Source organism: Scardinius erythrophthalmus (assembly GCF_964197995.2).
Source record: "Scardinius erythrophthalmus genome assembly, chromosome: 7".
NCBI lineage: Eukaryota > Metazoa > Chordata > Actinopteri > Cypriniformes > Leuciscidae > Scardinius > Scardinius erythrophthalmus.
Window position 1 is genome coordinate 45,520,057 of NC_138227.1, and position 20,418 is coordinate 45,540,474.

The following is a 20,418-nucleotide window of genomic DNA, read 5'->3' on the forward strand; positions in this document are numbered from 1 at the left end:
TTTGAGACTGTCTTTGGTTCACTGCAGTTTTAAGGAGGAAATACTCAGCAATGCTGTCGACTTATGAATTTACACATGGTTTGTCTTAAAGCATATTAAAAACACCACACAGACATATAAACAACATTAAAAGCTGGATTTTCACCACAGGGGGACTTTAAAGAAGTAATGCATCACTGAATTGAAGGGATGACAGTATAAAGACAGACAGTCTATCACTGCAATTTGCAAATACTGAGTATTACCAATGAATGTGAAAGTAAAAAGCAAAATATGTGGGAAATATCAGCTTAGCTGTCATGAAAATATTGTTACATTGTTGTCATAAATACAGTTTCTTAATGTTTTTTTTTCTAGGGTGAAATATGACCTTAGAAATTCAGCCGTAGACTTTTTAATCTTGTATATATTATCAAATTGTGCAAAACTCGTCATACTGTGTGTGCTTGTTTCCTCTGAGCCGATCAGAGCAGCGCTGCAGACACACAGAGTCAGGCACAGAGACGGATATCGACGACTCTAGCCAGGCGTATACTTAGTGGCGCTGCCTATTAAAAGAACCATGAGTGTTCTGTGTAATTTGTGGTCGGCTAAAACTGCAAATCAGCATGTTGCTGCTATATTTAGTGCGTGTGAGTGCAGGTTAGAGGTGCACAAAATACAAATGTGGAAATGAGATGCATGTGAGCAGAAATACACTTTTTTCTCTAACATTTGTCAGCAGCTCTGAACAAAAGCTTTAAAGCCAGTGATTGAACACAGGCCATATTCAAGTACTGGGGGCCCGTGTTTCACCCCAAAGCACAACACAACAGGTCGTATGTTTAAAGGTGACATATTATGCCCCTTTTCACAAGATGTAATATAAGATGTAAGATGTAATGTATGTGTCTGTGAAATTTCAGCTCAAAATCATTTACTATAGTTTGTCAAATTTGGCCCTTTTGTGTGTGTCCCTTTAAATGCAAATGAGCTGCTGCTCCGCCTCCGCTCAGAAGAGGGCGGAGCCTTTACACGAGCTTCAGATACTCCAGTAATAACAAAACTTATTGTTCTTAAAACTTTTGGAAAATCTGGAAATGGCAAACTTGTTCAAGATGGCCGCCTTCTGAGACGGTTCAAGCAAAGCCCTGCCTGTACTCTCGCACCAACACAGCAGGTTTTCAGACAGGGTAGGCTTTGTTACTCCTTTCCAGGGGCTGATCTGTACCCCTAGACACCCCACGGTCTCTGCCGCACCGACCATGTTTGGGGAACTGAACCCATGGAGGACAGTTGGTGACCGAGAAAGAATCGCTTGATGGGGTGAGTATGAAACCATTGCACTTGCTCGGCTTAACCCTGAACCCTCAGACCCGTTCTCCTGCAGAGCGACTCGAGGAGACCCAAGTTGTGGGCCATCCCTTGCCATGAGTCGCTTACCAGATCCCACTCCCTTGGCTCTCTAGAGGCCGCTCTCGCTCGGTATAACACCAGCAGCCTCTTCTCAGCGCTCTCGTACTGTGTGATGGCAGCATAGGCTACTCTTCTCAGCCGCTCCACCAACGGACTCAACCTGGAAAAACTATCGGTATGGATTTTTGCCGATAATGATAGTTCCACCAATCAACTATCGGTACCGATATATATCGGCAAAACCCATGAATCGGTCGACTTCTAGTGGAGACATTTTAGTCCAATCATTTTATGAAAAAAGGTTGAACAAATTGCAACAGAAGCAAACTCAACTGATTTTGTATCCTCAATATATGCTGACTAAGGAAAAAAAAACCTCTTCTTTCTCTCACGTGAATAGGGTAAAAATGTTAACCTTTAGATATCACCATGAAAATTACTGAGTTGATTACTTACATCAAGACAAACAAAAAATGTATTACAAGTTTTTTTAAATTGTTTGTTAACATGGACAAACGGTGCATAATCTAATTACGTATGTGCTAATTTGCATAAATACCACAACAGATCTAAACATTGGCTATAGCCAGGTGAAAATGTCTTGTTGAATCTTGTTGACACATAACAGTAAAATACTTAATGTTAAGGTCTGAATGAACCCATTACGGCTACCCATGAGCATTAATACATAGAGGCAGGAAGAAGTACTTTAGAAACCAGCCTTTATTAATGTTTAAGAGATGGGGTTTGGGACTGTTTCTGGGGGACGAGTCTGAGGGAAGAACAGGAGACAAGGGTAAGGAGAATGCAGAAGACAAAAGGCAGGTAAAATAAAAAGTGGATCCCCAGAAACAGTCCCACAGACCCAAACCCCATATCTGCAATAATAATGAATAAAGGCGGGTCCTCTTCCTACGTCAGAAGGAGAGCGAAATCTGATTGGCTTATTTGTACACATGCAGAGAAAGGCTTACCAAAACACAGTTACGGGTTTTCACTTTTCACATTTTCTGGGTTGGTAGATGCACCGGGGACCCGATTATAGCACTTACACACGGATTTTCATGATATGTCCCCTTTACACTTGCACAGCACACGTCACATGTGAGGAGGCGGATCACAGCAGAGGTCTTACCGTCAGTGCTGGTGAGGGCGAAGACCTCGGCCACGGCTTGCTTCTTCCCGCTCAGGGTCTTGGGGAACCAGTGCAGGTCGAGGGGATAGATGTGGTCCTGCAGTTTGACGAGCACACTGGTGTCGTTGGAGAGCAGGTTCCAGCGGAGGATCTGGTGGTCGTCGCTGCAGGAGTACAGCTCGTCCGCCGAGGTCCATCCCACAGCGCTCACCAGCTCGCGGTGTGCTGCGCTGTTAAGGGCTCAAACAGGCGTCCTGCACACTCACTACACACCTCCTCCTCACAACAGCCTCAGAGATCAGGGCAAAGATGCCACAGAAAGCACACCAGAGTTTTAAAGAGCACCTATTCTGCTTTTCTCACATGTTAATCTTCTTTCTAAAGCCCTTTCAGACTGGATTAGTGTAACATGGAGAGGTGGGGTAGAGTAGTTATTACCAGAGCTTCTCAGTGATTTTAGTCCCGTCTGAATGTGCATCTCAGTGATCATCACGGACAATGTCAGGAAAGATTACAGCGACTTAAAAAAGGTCCTGAAAAATGACCTCAGGTGACACTAATCCCGTGCGAATAGACCCGCTGTAAATATGTACGTAAATATTCCATAATTTCCTGTTTAAAGTAGTTCACCGTGGTTTTTCCAAGGATGGAGGCGCTTGAAAAAGCATTCAGTTGTGTTCTAGACGCTGGGACGAGTCTGTGGCAAAACTCAAGTGTTTCACACACACACCATTCAGATCAGAGAGAAGATCGACAGCACTTGTCAGAGGCACAACACTTCTTTTAGCGTTAGGTAAGTGTCTATTACCAACACAATCCAATCTGAAGTTAATTAATACATCGTTCGACCAGACCTAACTGTTTATATATATATAAATATAGGTTATATGTGTTTGCACATGTGATATCAGGAAGCAGAGTAATACACACATGACGACAGGAGGGAGACGGCGGATGACTGTGCTAGTGCTAGTTTTACTGAGATTTCTTATCCCGTGCGAATTGGCCATTATTATTATTACAGACGTCCTGTGGTAAAATTACATTACTAATCCCGTCCGAATAGGGCTTTAGTGTGTGATGTTGCTGTTTGAGCCTGAAAAAGCTCTGCAAAGCTCCAGTTCTTCTCTATATCAGTGTCAGTGTTCCTGAACTCCCTGAAACCCTCCATTGTATCTTGAGTTTCTTCCAGGAACGAACACGTCACAATATTCCTCATTATAATAATTAATGCGCAGAATAAAGGGGCGGGGCCTGGTTGAGTTAGTTAGTAGTGTGTTAAACTGGCGGTTATGGAAAGGGGCGGGGCATTTCCCAAACACACTCGAAGCGCTCGACCAATCACAACACACTGATCCAGCCGACCAATCAGAGCACAGTGTGCTTTTCAGAAGGAGGGGCTTCATAGAGACAGGAAGTAAACAGAGCGTTACTGACAGACTGGGAAGAGAGGAGCCGCAACAATGGAGAATATGAGGAGAATAATCAACATTCAAACAGGAAAACCTGCTTTAGTAGAGCCTGAAACAACTTCAAGACATAATAGGGCCTCTTTTAAATAGCAAAAACTGCCCATAGTGGACTTCTCTTTTTGATATATAATTTTTTTTTTTTGGACAATTGTTTCAAATGTAGTTCAGCAGAGTTTATTGTGTGGTGATACTGAAGCTTGGTTATGCTGCTGTCGTCACGTCACGTCTGCCACGATCACAGCCGGCCCTCAGGGTTTCATCTGTGCACTATAAGAGTAAGTAGCACTCAAACGAACACCTCATTTGTTTTCACTTCTTCTACCTTGGGATTAAGTGTTTAGGTTTATTTTTATGTATGGAATGCAGTGCGAGTGTTTTAAAGTTGTTAGTTATAACTTCAAAAGTTTACAAACCGTCTTTGATCCTTCATATACGTTATTGAGGATCTTCTGGAAATGTGACCAAAAAAAATATACAGACATACAACAACGTTTGGCTGCAATTTTACTTCAATTAAGGCACTTTTGTTGTCCATCATCCACAAGCTTTAGACTGAATCTTCGACCACTGCTGCAGTTCAACTACATCCATCAGAGCATCATAATGATGACTGTACACATGGGACTTAGCACTTAAGTTCAAGTTGTTGTATGTATATTTTTGGTCACATTTCCAGGAGACCATTAATAAATTCATGAAAGAACCAAAATTGCTATATATATATTATAGTGACCAAGACGTACAGTTTGTGTTTCAAACATCATCATCTCACAGCAAAATAAGAGATGCAATCAGAGGAAATCAGTGTAAACTCTAGACAGACACGATACACAACGAGTTCTTTACATTATGCATTATTACTTTATATGAACAGTAAATGTAAAGGATATGTTTGGGTTCCTTCAGGAGAGATGTTTTCAACCGCATCCTTCAGCGTCTCTGGTGCTTTAAATGCGATATAGTTCCCTGTTTATAAGAAGAAACGATGAAAACCCACTCATGTATCGTGAGGAGAGTAGCGGTAATGAAACATGCTTGTTTACCTGACTGCAGGCGCCGTTGCCACGGAAACGCGTTCGCCACTGCCGTGCTAGCGAGCTACTTCTTCTGAATAAAATAGCTTTAGAAACATTAAATGATCTTGAGGCTGTCTATGTTGAGGGAGAGCACTATTGAGTAAACACTAGTCGTATACATCATCTCCCAGTCGTCTTCTTTTTCTTATGTTACGGGTTGTTTTCCCTGCAGTATAATAGGAAGTGAACAGGAGTTAAAACAACGCTGCCTCACATCTCGCGAGACTTACCTCCTCCAAACCTACTGCATCAGTTCTCACGAGACGTAGCGGTGTATAATGTTAAATAATTTGTGTTTTATTAATCATTCTCAGTTTTTTATTCCCAGTTTTTTTTTTTTTTGGGGGGGGGGGGGAACACAAATTTCATATGTTTATGTAAGATTTGCTAAATTAGCTATTCATTAGAGAAAAAATCTGTGTGTTTATTTATTTTTCTTTAACGCTATGGCCTCCTTTTTTCTTTAGAAACTTAAAACTTTTAAATACATCGCCATTGATTCGACTTTTGTACATGCTCAGTGTGCTTGTTGTCGCTAAAACAAACAAACAACTGCCCGGTCACGTGACGAGTAGTGTTCCCATGAAGCACCGCGCGGGTCACAACGGACTCGGGTTCGTCACACTCAGTTTACGCGCCATTTACGAGTGAGATTTCAGCAGTGAGGGAAGTGGACGAGCGCAGACTTTCCCTCGGTTTACTCTCTGAACACTCAATACATGTGAATCCGTGTCAGAGGAACTCAACTCGACGAGCGTGAGGGAATCAGCCGAGCCAGACCGAGGTAACGCAACGGCAAATGGCGACTTTAATGCGGAGCGTCAAATGAAGCGTCAGATCGCGTGAACGCGTTTATCTGCGCTCGCGAATAAACTGGTCGATTAACAGTCACGGTTTGGGTTCATAAATGTGGATATATTTCCTAGTTTTACTCGATCTTACAAAACTGGCTTCTCGATCGCAGCATATTCATGTTTAGCTTTACCATAAAGTGATTAGTATCCTGAAACAAGAGTTTGACTGCAGACAGCGAGCTCATTATTCACAAGACTGCACCTAACACACACATTTAGTCTTGCTCGATATATAAACCCACTTTCCGCTGTTTTCCTGCACACAGTTAGCGTTAGTTCATCTCGAGGATGAAGTTGTGGAAAGCTGTCAGCGCGCGTGACGTGTTCAGTGTTGTCATGCTCAAACACGACACTAGTGTGTGTGAAGGCAGCCCGCGCGCTCGGGCTGTGGTGTTGTCGTTTCACACACACACACACACACACACACACACACACACACACACACACACACACAGAGAGAGTTTCTCGAGCGATGTAGCTACAGTATTGGGTCAGGTTTGACACCGTGAGCTCGTGTATTGTCATCTCAGATCATGTTACTGTTACTGTTTTGCTGAGAAGTGTGAACAAAGACGGGTACGCGCTCTCGTCCGCGCGCTTGAGCCGGTGTTCAACTGTGGTTTTCTTCTTCTTCAGGTGCCGTGAATCATGCCTGTGAAAACCAGCAAGAGCTCGACGGCCGCCCGGAGAGCGGCGGAGGCGCGGAACGCGTCTGATGATGATGATGATGATGCCGCGAGCGTCGCGAAGAGCGTCACTCCACCGGACCGCGCGCACGGTAACGGTAAGCCCAGCCGCGCACGAGCGCAGAAAGTTCCTTCAGGCGTGCGCGCGCCCGCTCTCAGCGCTTCAGCTCGTGTTTGTTTCTCATCTTTGTTTAGTGAAGTCAGTTAGCTTTACTGCTAATGTTCACATATGATGTGTTCTTATAAGTGGGTAATACGTTTCGATGCAGTCATGGCTGTACAAATGCTACAACATCTGGACATGTACAGCTGTAGTGTGACTGACCGCTGTAAGTTCACAGTCACACACTTTTGCTAGTGAGAAAAGAAAAGCTACATAGTGATTTATAATTTTAATCTCATTTAAAGTGTTGCTCTCAAATCATTCCTCGTAGCTTTAACAAACAAAAAAACGAGAAAAAGAAAATAGTCACAGATGACTGTATGACTTTATACCAAATATAATGCTGAATGAAACTATGATGTTAATGTGGTCTGAAAAAGAGTTTTGGAAATTTAATTCTGCAAAAGTATGACATTTTGAAAGGGAAAATGTGTATAACCCTGTAATTCAGCAGTGAGTGACCGAGACCTGGGAGGGGGGGACGCAGGATACGAGTGTCTTTGACATATTTGGTGAATAACTCTTTCATAGTGTTACTTTAATTATTCTTTGTTTGCACTTGTTTTTCTTATTTAATTTAATTTATTTTCTAGTTGTGTTTCTGCAGATGTGTTCTGGCAGTCTAATATAAGAGGGGGTTTGATGTGACGCCTGTGTTTGGAGAATGAATGTACTGGTTTGTTAATCTGAAAAAATGTGAATCATTAAAAAAAGAAAGAAATGAATAACAGAAAGTGTGTAAGTTAAAGGTGCAGTGTGTAATATTCAGGAGGATCTGTTGACAGAAATGCAATATCATACACATAATGATGTTTTCAGTGGTGTATAAAGACCTTACGTTATGAGCCGTTGTGTTTATATTAGCTTAGAGTCGGCGGTGGGCAGGTGATGTAACTGGTGTTGCTCCTGAACGCTGGCTATCGTAGCCAGCCCAGACGCCGCTAAACCTACACACTGCACCTTTAATAAAGCAGGGCACGCATGATCAGGGGCCGAAACCCCACTGAGTCCCGTTTGGACCCTCGGGCGTGAGTGTGTGTTCCTCCTCTGACTGAGGTTGTGTTGTGTGTTGTTCAGCTGCAGAAGTGTGTGTGGGCGAGCCGGTGGAGGACCAGCGCTGTCTGCAGGAGATCCTGGAGAGCGTGCCCCCCCCGCCGCCCCCCGCCATGAGCTCCGAGCCCGGGGCCCCGCGCCTCATGATCACACACATCGTCAACAGGAACTTCAAGTCCTACGCCGGGGAGCAGATCCTGGGCCCTTTCCACAAGGTACCGACCCCGATCCGCATCTCCTCCTGCTGTCCGTCAGAGCGCGGCGTGAAGGGGGTCGCACACCGCTCAAAGCGCAGCGCCACGTCTTTAAAACTCTGACACACTATTCTCTATGAGTGCACACACTCCAGTTGCCCTAGAGTACATAATACGGTTGATGAGTGCTGATTTTCCAGCGCTGTTGTCTCACCGCTGAACCGTTCTCTCACCAGCGCTTCTCCTGTATCATCGGGCCGAACGGCAGTGGCAAGTCCAACGTGATCGACTCCATGCTGTTTGTGTTCGGGTACCGGGCTCAGAAGATCCGCTCGAAGAAGCTGTCGGTGCTGATCCACAGCTCAGACGAGCACCCGGACCTGCAGAGCTGCACTGTGGAGGTGCACTTCCAGAAGATCACCGACAAGGTCAGACGCTACGCTACACACTGCTGGACGACACACCCGTCTCCAGACTGTCACCATACTGGGTGCCCATACCATACGTGTTGCTTGTTGTTGTTTTGAAGAATTGCGAATTAGATTTTTTTTTTTTTTACGCTAGACGATGGGGAAAGCTAAATCATACACTTATACAGACTGTACATGATGTACAAAAACAATTCATCACATCTTTCTGAGTTTTACTTCAGAAGCATCATACAATCCTGCATTCTCTTTAATAAAAGATTCAATAACAATTTTAACAGTCACTTGTCGCCACCTAGTGGTGAAACAATGTAACCAATAAATGTCTTATTTTAAGCTCCAAGTTTCTATCAAAAGCTGATTTACTCTATTTTGATCAATATTGTAGACATCACCAGTGTTTATATTTGATCCTTAAACTTTTATCCCAGTACTTTCTTTGATAATTTGAACAGAAATAATGACACTATGAGGTTAAAGACTGTTTGTGAAGCTGTTTCATGACGACTCTCCGGGTCAGCGGCAACAGATCTGAATGCTGCGATATGATTTGTCAAAGTTTATTAGACAGACGAAACGGAAGAAGATCGTGCAGGTGTTTGAATGGAGATCACGGTCTGTTAAAGAGTAATCGTGCAGCTCTAGTGTCTTATCTCTCTCTCAGCATATGAGCAGCGCGAGGGCTTTCAGTGCATCCAGTCATGTAACATGTAGCGCACATCCCATCCAATAAATCGCAATAATAATCTTTGTGCTTTGTTATAAATGATATGAAACAAAGTCTCAGATTTAAAATTATGTCCATTTTCTTACGAAATTCAAAAATATAAATGCCGTTTTGTCGCTGTGGCGTGAGATCGCTCTAGAGAAGCACATGATCTTCTCCTCCGCCTTAATAACACCAGTTACAGTGAAATAAACATGAATGAGCTTCTAAAGTGTGTTAAAAGGTAGAGTACAACTTATCAAAGTCCGTATCATGTGACATGGAGTCGCCCAATCAGTGTTTCAGCCGTGGAAAGACCTCAGTAAAACAGCTTGTAAACACTGTCATGTAACGTCACATTTACCTCAGAAAAACCATATCCAGTGACCATAAACTCGTCAGTCAGCGAGAAATATTAACTCTAGAGAGGAGCATTTTGCTGAATATATGCACCATATTACATATTCATTATCATTTTTAATGTTCTTCAAAATTTAATGCATGTTTGAATAAATCTGGCAGGTTTTTATGACAGCCACCATTTAAATGTTTATATTTCATATAACTTTATTATTATAAAAATAAATAAAAGTGTAATTGAAGTGTTTGTATAAAAATCAGTTCATTTTTACCTTCGATATAATAGTGGGCTAATGAAGGCTGTAGGCGACAGCTGACTCCCATAGTTTACAGCATTAGCTAAGAGATTTGAAATATGCCATGTATTGTCCCTGATATCCAAAATAATCAATATTAAATTGCAATCGAGGATTTTATTAAAGGGCACCTATTATGCAAAATTCACTTATACATGGTGTTTGAACATAAATGTGTGTTGGCAGTGTGTGTGTGTACAACCACCCTATAATAATATTTTACATCTTTTGAAAAGGGGCATAATAGGTGCCCTCTAAATTCCAGGACTCGACTCTGATCGAGGACTCGCTGTCGTGACAGCCCTGGTGTCGCCTAAAAAGCCTTGCTTGTGAAGATCAAAGACAAAAGGCATACTCTCCGATGTTCTCCGTCTCCACAGTACGCTCAGGACTGAAGGTGTTTGTGGTCTTGTGTGTTCAGGAAGGAGACGACTACGATGTCATCCCCAACAGCTCCTTCTATGTGTCCAGAACCGCGGGGAAGGACAACTCCTCCGCCTACCACATCAGCGGCAAGAAGGCCACCTTCAAAGATGTGGGTGTGTTACTGCGCAGCCACGGCATCGACCTGGACCACAACCGCTTCCTCATCCTGCAGGTAATTCACACGCATCTGATCTTTCACTCGCATCTCACACCGATCACTGTGTGCTGCACACGTGTAAACACACAAACCCACACAACATCCGAGATCCATCTGATCTGAGCCACTTCCAAATGAGGTTTTAAATCCGATATCTGGACATCGACCTCCGTCTAAACACTCATATCCGATTCCACTTTGAGTTCAAGCCACCACAAGGCGACACGTTTATTCACAAAGATATCTGTTTAATGTTGTATTATGAGGTGTGCCTCGCTCACAGCTTTTTATTGAGGTGGGAACTTTATATTTATCTTTGTAAAGGAAAGAAATTGCACGAACACAGAAACATTCAGGAGCTGGTTTTCAACCTCTGCCCGTGCCTTTTATAAATAAAACAGCTTCGCTACTGAAAGATGCATTATATTTCTCAGCAATGAGGTGATAACTTCACTGTAATTAAACAAACAAGCTTCACTATTAGCTCTCTCTCTCTCTCTCTGTCTCTCTCTAATTCATTTGAATTTATTAAAAATATATATATTACAGGACTACTTTATTTCACTTCAGAATTCTAGGTCTGAGCTGTACATAAACTAATTTTTTCCGCACTATATATTTATATTAGACTGTATATCTGTTCCGTCAGATTTTGCGCTGCAAAGCATTGATGAGTCACGACAGCTGTTATCCTGTCCATGCTGGCAAATAGTCATGACCACCCGACGTGAACTATATAAATCATTTTAACAGCACGGCCGTTCAAAACCAGGGTCTACCATGTGCATATAGTAAAACCATTTTGGGTGGCAATTAATGTAAACACAGATATCGGATATAAACAGGCGGGATCTGGTTATAAGATGAGATCTGTGCATTAAGACTTGCAGTGTAAACGAGAGTCTGGTGACCCGCCTCACGCTCGCATCATGCTGTTGGCCTCTTGTGTTTTCTGGAGAGTCACGAACACGCTAGGCTAAACTCAACCTTGGACTGCTACAGCAGCGCATCATGGTTTTCAACACGAGAGACACGGTGCAAACCATCATCTGCTGCTCTAGAGTTTTAAGGGCCTCTCATACGCTATAAGCCTGACCATTTAGAAAACATGGGCTGTCCAAAAAGGTCAGAGGTCAACACCTGTCCACTCTTCCTTCCTCGCTCTAGCAGCACGTAAATATTGGTGTGTTACAGTCAAGGCCAACCCCAATATTGTGTGTGCTGCTTCAGTGAGGCTGGAGCGAGCCTCCTCTCACTCCTTCACTTCATCCTTCACCTTGAGTTGTGTCATCCAGGGCCAAAGCTATCACCCTTGCTAACTCACACTTGTGTGTTCAACTACATCACAACCGCTTCATTCTGTTCTGTGTGACTGATCAACCGCAGCCACAGTAAAAGTGTCTCGCATGTACACGTGTTCCCATCAGAGCGCCGCCTTATAACCCTGACATGCTGTTTACCAGAAGTGAAGTGTGATCGGTGTGTTGGGTCATGTAAACCCTGAGTGTAGTTTTGTAGCTTGCCGATGGGATTTGCTGTTTAGCTAAGTGGGAACGCTCACATTATAAGATTTAAGTCGTTTAATTATTTAGTTTTAATTCAGTATTATTAAATGTTAATTTAGTGTAACCGAACATACCTTTAGGATGCTCCGATCAGGATCTTTGCTGCTGATGCAGACTGCTGATTTGTGTTATGATCCCGATATTCAAGCTTTACACGAGCTCTCTGTTTGAGCACTGAGTCTCTCGCACGTGCGGTTGTCTGGCTGCACATGGACCTTGTCTGTGGACATCAGTGGTAGGGCTGTGATGGCATCAGTTTTTTAAAGCAACACTATGTATTTTTTCAACCTTCATAATATATTTCCAAGACCCTTGTGATGGTACATCGACTTACAATAGGTTGAATGACACGTCTGCCATTGCCTGACGGGGTCTGTATCGCTTTTACTGGCACTACGTAACTTTGGGGTTCGGGTAGTAACCCGAGCACAAAAATAACTACAAAATTCGACTGCTTTACGGCATACGTCACTTCCCCCACCACTTCCTCAAATTGCACAAAAAAGCAATGATTATGAATGTCAAATATAGCAAGGAGACATTTGAATTGTTTATTAATAAACTAGTGTTTTCTGCGTCAGTGTCGGCTGCAAAGATGAAGTTGGCGATGCTGATCTTCGCAGTGAACGCGCCTTTAGAGAGAAATGCACATTTCATACGGATAAGCAGAGTATGCTAGTCGGTTTATTCTCGTTTTGAAAATCGTTTTGTTGAAAAGTAGACAATTCAAGCTTTCTATATGGAATATTGTTAAATTCGCTGATAAACGGGTGACCAGATCGCAAACCAGAATTCAAAGCCGACAATGCTTAAATTGATGGGCTCACGCACAACTCTCTTGGATTCGTCATGAATCCAAACGTTTCCACGTCTGCGATGTAACATTTAATTGCTAACCTATTTCTTTTGTAAACAAAGCTTTGTGCTTCACTCGTGTCATATTAATGTAAAACAGCATTCACATACCAAAAAAAATTTAGACGGACCACCGCCGATGCTACTCAGCCACCGCGGTGGTGCAGTTGTCAAGTTTACCGGCACAGCCCTAATCAGTGGACTGTGAAATAACATCTCACGCACTGTCCAGAACACAGACTAATGAAGTATCGTCTGTGTTTAAAGCCTTGTTGACTTGTTTGGTTTGCAGGCTTGTGGGTTAATAGTCAATTGCGGTGTCCAAATGGTTGGTGAGCGGTTAAAAGAAAGCAACATTTTACATCTCGAGTGTTTTTGCATTACTTCATCTTTGCTTTTGCGTGTAAAATGCCGAGTGGTCCCGTCCACTGAGCAGAAGAGCAGATTCCCCAGAGGTCGACACACAAACGCAGTGATGTTTAACTCAGCCCTGATTGGATCTGTGTGTAGATACGAGGTGCATGAGTGTGTGTGGTGTTGTTGTCAGGGTGAGGTGGAGCAGATTGCCATGATGAAGCCCAAGGGACAGACGGAGCACGACGAAGGCATGCTGGAGTACCTGGAGGACATCATCGGCTCCTGCCGGCTCAAAGAGCCCATCAATGTCTTGTGCCGGCGGGTCGAGCTACTCAACGAGCAGCGAGGAGAGAAGGTATGATGAGAATCATGTCGTTTTTCCCTTCTTTAACCTACTTTGGCTTTATGGACAAAATGATGGTTCCTCTGAATGGAGGAAGAAACATCACCTCTGACAAATATATTTTTGAGCTGTATATCCCAGTTTATTTAAGCAGAAGCTTGTGTCATTGGTGAAGTGTGTCAGTATCTGTGTGTGTGTGCAGCTGAATCGAGTGAAGCTGGTGGAGAAGGAGAAGAGCGCTCTGGAGGGAGAGAAGAATAAAGCCGTGGAGTTCCTCACTTTAGAGAATGACATCTTTAAGAAGAGGAACCTCCTCTGTCAGTTCTATGTGTAAGAGACGTTCACACCCCTGAACACCACCTCTGATTTGTTGTCATTTCATTTAATTACCTAGACTATCCTGCTGTTTCATAATCAACTCTAATGTGTTGTTGCTGTTTGAGCTGCATGTGCTGAAGCTAAAGATGATCACTGGCGCACTTTATACCGCGTTAATTCTTAACCAAACGTATTATATAATATACATACACACGAAATAAACAATATCATAAATTTCAATTGCACAAACAGCTGTGAATGCACAAGCAAACTTAACTGTGCTAGCCATGAAGATGTAACTCTGTTTTAGATGCGCTTTTTCAGTAACAACGTAAAACGTACACAGCGCAAAAATAATTCACAGCATTCTTTTACAGTCGTGTTCTCATTATAATTGATGTAGCCTGTATGACAGACTTGTGCCGCATTTGTTGCACTTAACTATTTTTTCTTTCAAAGTGATTCCAATCATATTTCAAGCAATTCAGAACCAGCATGGTGAACAGTGCACATCTGAAGCGTCTCAGCTGAAGGACAGTTTATCAGCTTTAATATATCGGCCTAATTATTTTTATTGGGCTGATAATGTTAACATTGAATATGAACACACATCGGCCGATACCAATGTGATGGCTGATATATTGTGCATCCCTAACAATTTCACAGTGAATGTGTGCTGTTGCTGTTATAAGTGGATTCTTCATTATCAAACTCAGCAGTGTTTCCCATTAATTACCCAGACTCTGGCGGCCCGCAATAGTCTAATCTTGCCTCCACAGTTAATGAACCGAAAATACATGAAAACTTCCTGTAATAACCTAAAAGGTCTTATTGGTTTTGCACCATTGCTTTGGCAAAGTATCTGTCAAACAAACTAAAATTGATTTGTACCCTCATCAAATCCCAAAAGACTGCTATGTAAATGTATAGTCTGTTTGCTCTGTGTGTTTCAGAGTGAAGTGCACACTTTGCTCATGCGATCGGCTCATGGTCCGGTGTTTCTGCGTCTCAGAACAGCTCAGTTCACAGGGAATGAATGCAGTGAACTCCATCTCTGCATGTGCTGTGTGCATGCATTTGGAAACGCAGCGGCTACCAGTTACGCTTTTTTCACATTTGATTAATTTCCAACATTTTTGTACGATGGTGATTACAGCATTTCACTGTATGGGCCCTATTTTAACGATCTGAAACGCAAGTATCAAACCTGAAACGCAAGTAACTTTGTGGGCAGATCTCGGGCGCTGTTGCTATTATACCGGCGGGATAAATGACTCTTGCGCCCGACGCAAATCTAAAATGTGTTGGTCTGAAGTAGCTTCATTATTCATAGGTGTAGTTTGGCCGTAACATGAAATAAACCAATCAGAGCGTCATTTCACATTCCCTTTAAGAGCAGACGTGCTTGTTCCATGGCGGATTGCTATTATAACGGTGGATTTGCCAGGAGCGGTTCACAGCCGAGGAGACCGGCATTCTCGTCAGGGCCGTAAAACACAGAGAAGTGACATTGGGGATGGAGAAACCCACCCAGATTAGCTTCGGTTAAACAGGCGTATGATCATTTGGATAAATGTGTAAAATAGATTTATGCCTATTTTTTCACATCTTCATGGACACAACAATGATTTCCCTCGTGTGGAATATTTTTCCTTGTAATAATGTATGGTTTGTAAAAATGAAAACAACTGCGTCTGTGTAGATGAGAGAAGCAAAGTGTGTGTGCGTTGTGCACGCTACATTATGGCCAAGCATGCGCCCTTAAAATAGCATCTGAACACGCCGCTGACTTTAGACTAGGTTTCTCCTGGTCTGTGGAGGAATTGTTTTCTGAAACTGCAAAATAGCAGCAGGGAACGTTTGAGCCGGAACACTCCTCCTCTTTTCACTGAACCGCCCCCGGGAGCGCAAGTTCATTCCCTAATTTACCGACGTGCGTCTGTGGAGGGAAAAGTCCGCTGTGCGTCGGGTGCAAAATAGGAATGATACATGCGTCGTGTACAAAGTCAACTGCGCTGGGTGCAAGATAGAGCCCTATATGTGTACTGAGACTCGTTTGTAAACCTGCTTTCACAGAACCGGTAGTTTTCCTCAAAAATAAAACTGCAGTTTCTGTCACAATAAAAGCTCAAGAGTTTATCTCTTGCAAGTGTAGAAATTAGGACATAAGTATGGTAATTTCCCTACTGTAGCATATAGTAAAATAATATATTATTCAGTGAATAGGGATGGGTACCGAAACCCGGTATTAAACGGGCCCCGGTGCTGAATTTTGAAAGACCGCTGTATCGATAAGCTCGGACGTTATCGGTTCTGCTGTCGGTACTGGAGAAATTAAGAAAGTACACGTGCTATATATTATTGCTATTAAGAAATTATTATCTTGCAAATTTAATCTTGCCAGCCACTTCTATATATAATAATATTGAACCCTTTGTCTGTGATGCATTTTTGCTAAAGAGAGAGAGAGAGTGTGTGTGTGTGTGTGTGAGAGAGAGAGAGCGATCTTTCACACTGAGCCACGGCGCGCACATCACAACAGCCCTGCTTAATGAGTGACGATGAGGACAGAACTTAACATTAAAACGGTTACACTTTAGCTCTTTGATTTCAAACTAATTTTATTTTAGATTTTGTCTTTCAATGATTATAAAAAAAGAAGATATTTGAGGTATAACCATTAAAAATTAAAGCCGCATTCTCTCCAACGCAGCTTCCTTCCCCTCACAGCGGTGCGCTGTCATTTCTCCCTAAAACCCAAACGTAACGTCAGAATCTGCACGACCGGTGACTGTTGTAAAATGTAGTCTATACTGTTGCTAAACTGTGGGACGCGTTTGATAATAAAAGGCTATTAAAAGTACCAAAATTGACGCAATAGAGGCTGTTCCAAATGTGGCGCGCGCTGCGAAACACACCGCAACGAGACAAGCAACGTATATTTTGGGCTTCGTGTGCGCATCTAAACGATCAAATATACACACAAATATGTAAAAATGGCTTGGAGATTCACTTACACAGTTTATTCACTTAAATACAGTTTATGTCTTAAATGGGCGTAAATAGTTTGGAGAAAATATGAGGCGTAATAATGATTAGATCTGCATTTGGTCTTAAAGAGGCAGCAGTCTAATAATTCTGCTGACGATTGCTCCATTAATGTGAATCAAACAACAAAAGGCAAAGAGAAAATCAGTCACAGCTCTTGGATGAATAAGTTTGGCTTTCATAAGCTTTAATCTATCTATGATAAACTATGCAGTGTTATTTTACATCTGACTTTATTAGATGTCTTTTTAGCCCACATTACTCCTGAACAGTAATGTCAGACATTACTGAAATTAAAGCACTGGGTATATAATTTGTACATTTGTTTTATTGTATACTTTTTTTTGTTTGACCATGTGTTTGTACTTTGTTTTTGGTGTCAAACAAACAACAAAAAGAACCGATAAGAATACCGTTAAAGTACCAGATCGATAAGGAGTATCGGTAAAAGTAGTAATACTGTTAAAACCTTAACACGATACCCATCCCTAAGTGTGAAGGTAATGTAGACTGAGACACTATCAACTAAAAAGAGGGTTGAGTCCCCTTTAAAGGTACAAGTCCATTCACCGGCTTTTTTTCCTTGTTTAGTTTGCACACTGAGCATGGGTTGGAGCTCTTCAAGATTGATGAATTAAACTTAAAAAATGTCTTCCAGTGAAGCATGACCCACAGTCCGACCCCCAACAGGCTCACACACTCCTGTGGGAAACACTGCTCCGTGATTGTGAATTAGCTCCTCTATAATGGTATTGTGGTGGTGTTGGCCGTGTTGGGGTTTGGTCATTCAGAGCGGCGTATGTGTTTCCACAGGCATGATCTACAGAAGCGTGCGTCAGCCAAAGAAGCGGAGAAACAGCAGATTCAGGAGGACACCAAGGAGCTGAGTGACAAAAGCAGCCAACTGACTCAAGAAGTGAAGACCAAGAATGAGGAGCTGAAGGCTGTGGAGAAGTGAGAAGCGTTTACACCCCCTGAAAACTGTTGATGATTCATCTTTTAGCATGTGCACCATTACTGGTGCCACCCTAATACTAGTAGTATTAATATCTTTTAATAATTACTATAATCTATTTGTTTTTTACAGAAACGCTGAATGACCAACAATTTCTTAAGCACCACCATATATATCTCATTAATGTAATTTTAACTAAACTTAGGACTGGTGGTATAAATGGTGGTGGTGCTTAAGATATTGTTGGTAACCAAAGAAATGTACTAGCCAATGGCGATTCTATTCCTAAGGTGTGCGTAGAGCTCATGTTGTGTTTCCTCTGAAGGAAATTGACCAAGCTGACCAAGTTCATAGAGAGTCAGAAGGAGAAGTTCACCCAGCTGGACCTGCAGGACGTGGAGGTGCGCGAGAAGCTCAAACACACCAAGAGCAAAACCAAGAAGCTGCAGAAACAGCTTCAGAAAGACAAGGAGAAGGTGAGCTCCCTGATCCCGCAAAGCGACACACACGCCTGTCCTCAGCGCATACAGCTGTAGCCGCGGCTCAGTGGTTCATGACTGCAGGTCTCGCTCAGACGCTCAGTGCAAATCCGCTTTTTATGCAGATCCAATTGGAATCCAATCAGGTTTAGATGGTGTGAATGGTTGAAAATTGCATGAAGTCCGATCTTTACAAATCCGTGTCAAGCTATGTGTCATATGTGGTTTGAAATCCTATTTAAATTTCCTGAAATCCGTCTCATAAGACAACATCTCTGTTGCAAACCCCTCCATGTTGCGGCTGTTTTTGCGTATTCCTACCAACGCAACGTCATTGCCATAGAACCCAATGCAGGTATTCCTGAAAACGAAAGGGCGGCATGGACACACAAATCGGATCTGAACAGTTGCGACACACAGTGTGGACGACATCAGTAATTCTAGATCAGATTGCAGTCGGGTGCACAGGTCTTGTGCGCTGGCCCGAGGCCCAGGTCTTGCTGAGCGTGTGGTGTGTGTTGTGTGTTGTGTGCAGCGTGAGGAGCTGAGGGGTGTTCCTGCCAGCAGCGAGAGCATCATCACCGAGGCGTCTGTGCAGAAGCAGCAGCTGGAGGAGCAGAAGCTGCAGGAGGAGCACAAGCTGGCGCTGGTGATGGAGAGCCTGAAGGAGGAGACCAGCGGCCTGCAGGACGACAAACAGGTACGCCAGCACCACACCGCTGCACATCTGATGCAGTTAGCGGCAGGCAGACCTGTGCAGTGGTGCTGAGTGTGAGCGGTGTCAGTAGTTTCAGTTTAAAGGTGAAGAATTGACGATTTTTTGGTAACGCTTTACAATAAGGTTCATTAGTTCATGTATTAACTAACATATGAGCGATATATTTGTTACAGTATAATGTTAACTAATGAACCTTATTGTAAAGTGTTACTGTGTTTTTTTATGTTAGAATACAGTCTCCTAACTATGGCTGTAATCAACCAAAGAAAATCTTGGTTGACTAAAGTCCTGAAATTTGCAACTAAAATCGACTAAAAATGACGTTAGGGGAAAAACGTTACATTAATTAGCTGCGCGGTACTTGGTAGCCTTCTTGTCCGCCTAAATGAATTATAAATAAACATAAAAAACTAGTAGGCTATTTGCAGTATATTAAATTGTTTTTGACCTAATTAATTTGCACTGAAATGAGTCTGACACACGAGTCTGTCGGCTCTGACAGCGTTGCATCACGTGCACCTGCGCACAATATCAGAGCCTATGATTTCCGAAAATAGTACTATGTTGTCAACTAGTGATATCATCACAAGAACTTTTGAGGAATATGCAACATAATTTAGACAATTGTTTTTGTCATATGTATTATAATAACTGATAGACACTATAATTATGACCGCCGTTAGCATAGCTAGCGAAAGCGGTCTCAGGGATTGTCAAAGTTTTTTTTTTTTTTTTCGTCAATCTACTGAATTTTCCGTCAACGATACCAGGGACACCGAAACACCGGGGAACATGAAATTTGGTGGGCATGTAGCCCCACTAGACTTTTACGGAAAAATTTCGTTTGGTCCCCGGGGGCCACTCCCCCTCCCCCGCGCTGGGCCCCCCCAAACCCAAAAAATGCAGTTTTTCCTAAATAACTACCTGAACCGTGGCACCGAGGATGAAGAAATTTTTATGGTATGTTGCTCTTAAGGGCCCACATCAACCTAGCCCATAATCACTCATTTGTGATTTGCGCCCCTCCCATAAAAAATGAAAATGCAATATTATTCTGCTTTAATCGCCCCTATCTTCAGTGGAGATGTTCAGAACTGCACCATATTTCATGTGTATGATTAACTTGACATCCTCTGGGGGTATCCTCTGCTAAGTTTCGTAGAATTTCATCCATGGGGGGGTATAAAATAAATTCATTTGTGCACATTTAGTGACTGTACACTCATCGGCCTGTAGATGGTGCTGTTGAGCGAAGGGTTGCTGGTTTAGGATGATACTGTCACACACACACACATGCAGGAATACAAACAAACGCAAGCATGCACACACACTGACAGACACACGCACAGACACACACCCATACACACACATACAAATCC

At 42.8% G+C, this 20,418-nt stretch overlaps 2 protein-coding genes across 6 annotated transcripts in view; one reads left to right on the forward strand and one right to left on the reverse strand.

Annotated features, from left to right (window-relative positions):
- Positions 1-5,183, reverse strand: part of ift80 (intraflagellar transport 80 homolog (Chlamydomonas)) — a 53,460-nt gene extending 48,277 nt beyond the window's left edge. The window contains exons 1-3 of the mRNA XM_081370724.1: positions 5,046-5,183; positions 4,892-4,968; positions 2,531-2,751 (exon numbers count right to left, since the gene is read on the reverse strand). Coding sequence (XP_081226850.1) covers positions 2,531-2,751; positions 4,892-4,929 — 259 coding nt within the window. The 5' untranslated portion in view covers positions 4,930-4,968; positions 5,046-5,183. The remainder of the gene's footprint in view (positions 1-2,530; positions 2,752-4,891; positions 4,969-5,045) is intronic.
- A 484-nt stretch (positions 5,184-5,667) lies between these two features.
- smc4 (structural maintenance of chromosomes 4) overlaps positions 5,668-20,418 on the forward strand; it is a 38,083-nt gene continuing 23,332 nt past the window's right edge. Inside the window, exons 1-10 of one of the 5 annotated variants that reach the window (XM_081370148.1) lie at positions 5,668-5,862; positions 6,569-6,716; positions 7,859-8,049; positions 8,265-8,456; positions 10,240-10,416; positions 13,369-13,533; positions 13,724-13,851; positions 17,701-17,841; positions 18,168-18,318; positions 18,857-19,021. In XM_081370148.1, the coding sequence (XP_081226274.1) occupies positions 6,581-6,716; positions 7,859-8,049; positions 8,265-8,456; positions 10,240-10,416; positions 13,369-13,533; positions 13,724-13,851; positions 17,701-17,841; positions 18,168-18,318; positions 18,857-19,021 (1,446 nt within the window). In that variant the 5' untranslated portion in view covers positions 5,668-5,862; positions 6,569-6,580. Of the gene's footprint in view, positions 5,863-6,259; positions 6,438-6,568; positions 6,717-7,858; positions 8,050-8,264; positions 8,457-10,239; positions 10,417-13,368; positions 13,534-13,723; positions 13,852-17,700; positions 17,842-18,167; positions 18,319-18,856; positions 19,022-20,418 lie in introns of those variants that run through there. The other 4 variants (XM_081370145.1, XM_081370149.1, XM_081370146.1 and 1 more) reach the window with 4 other exon arrangements.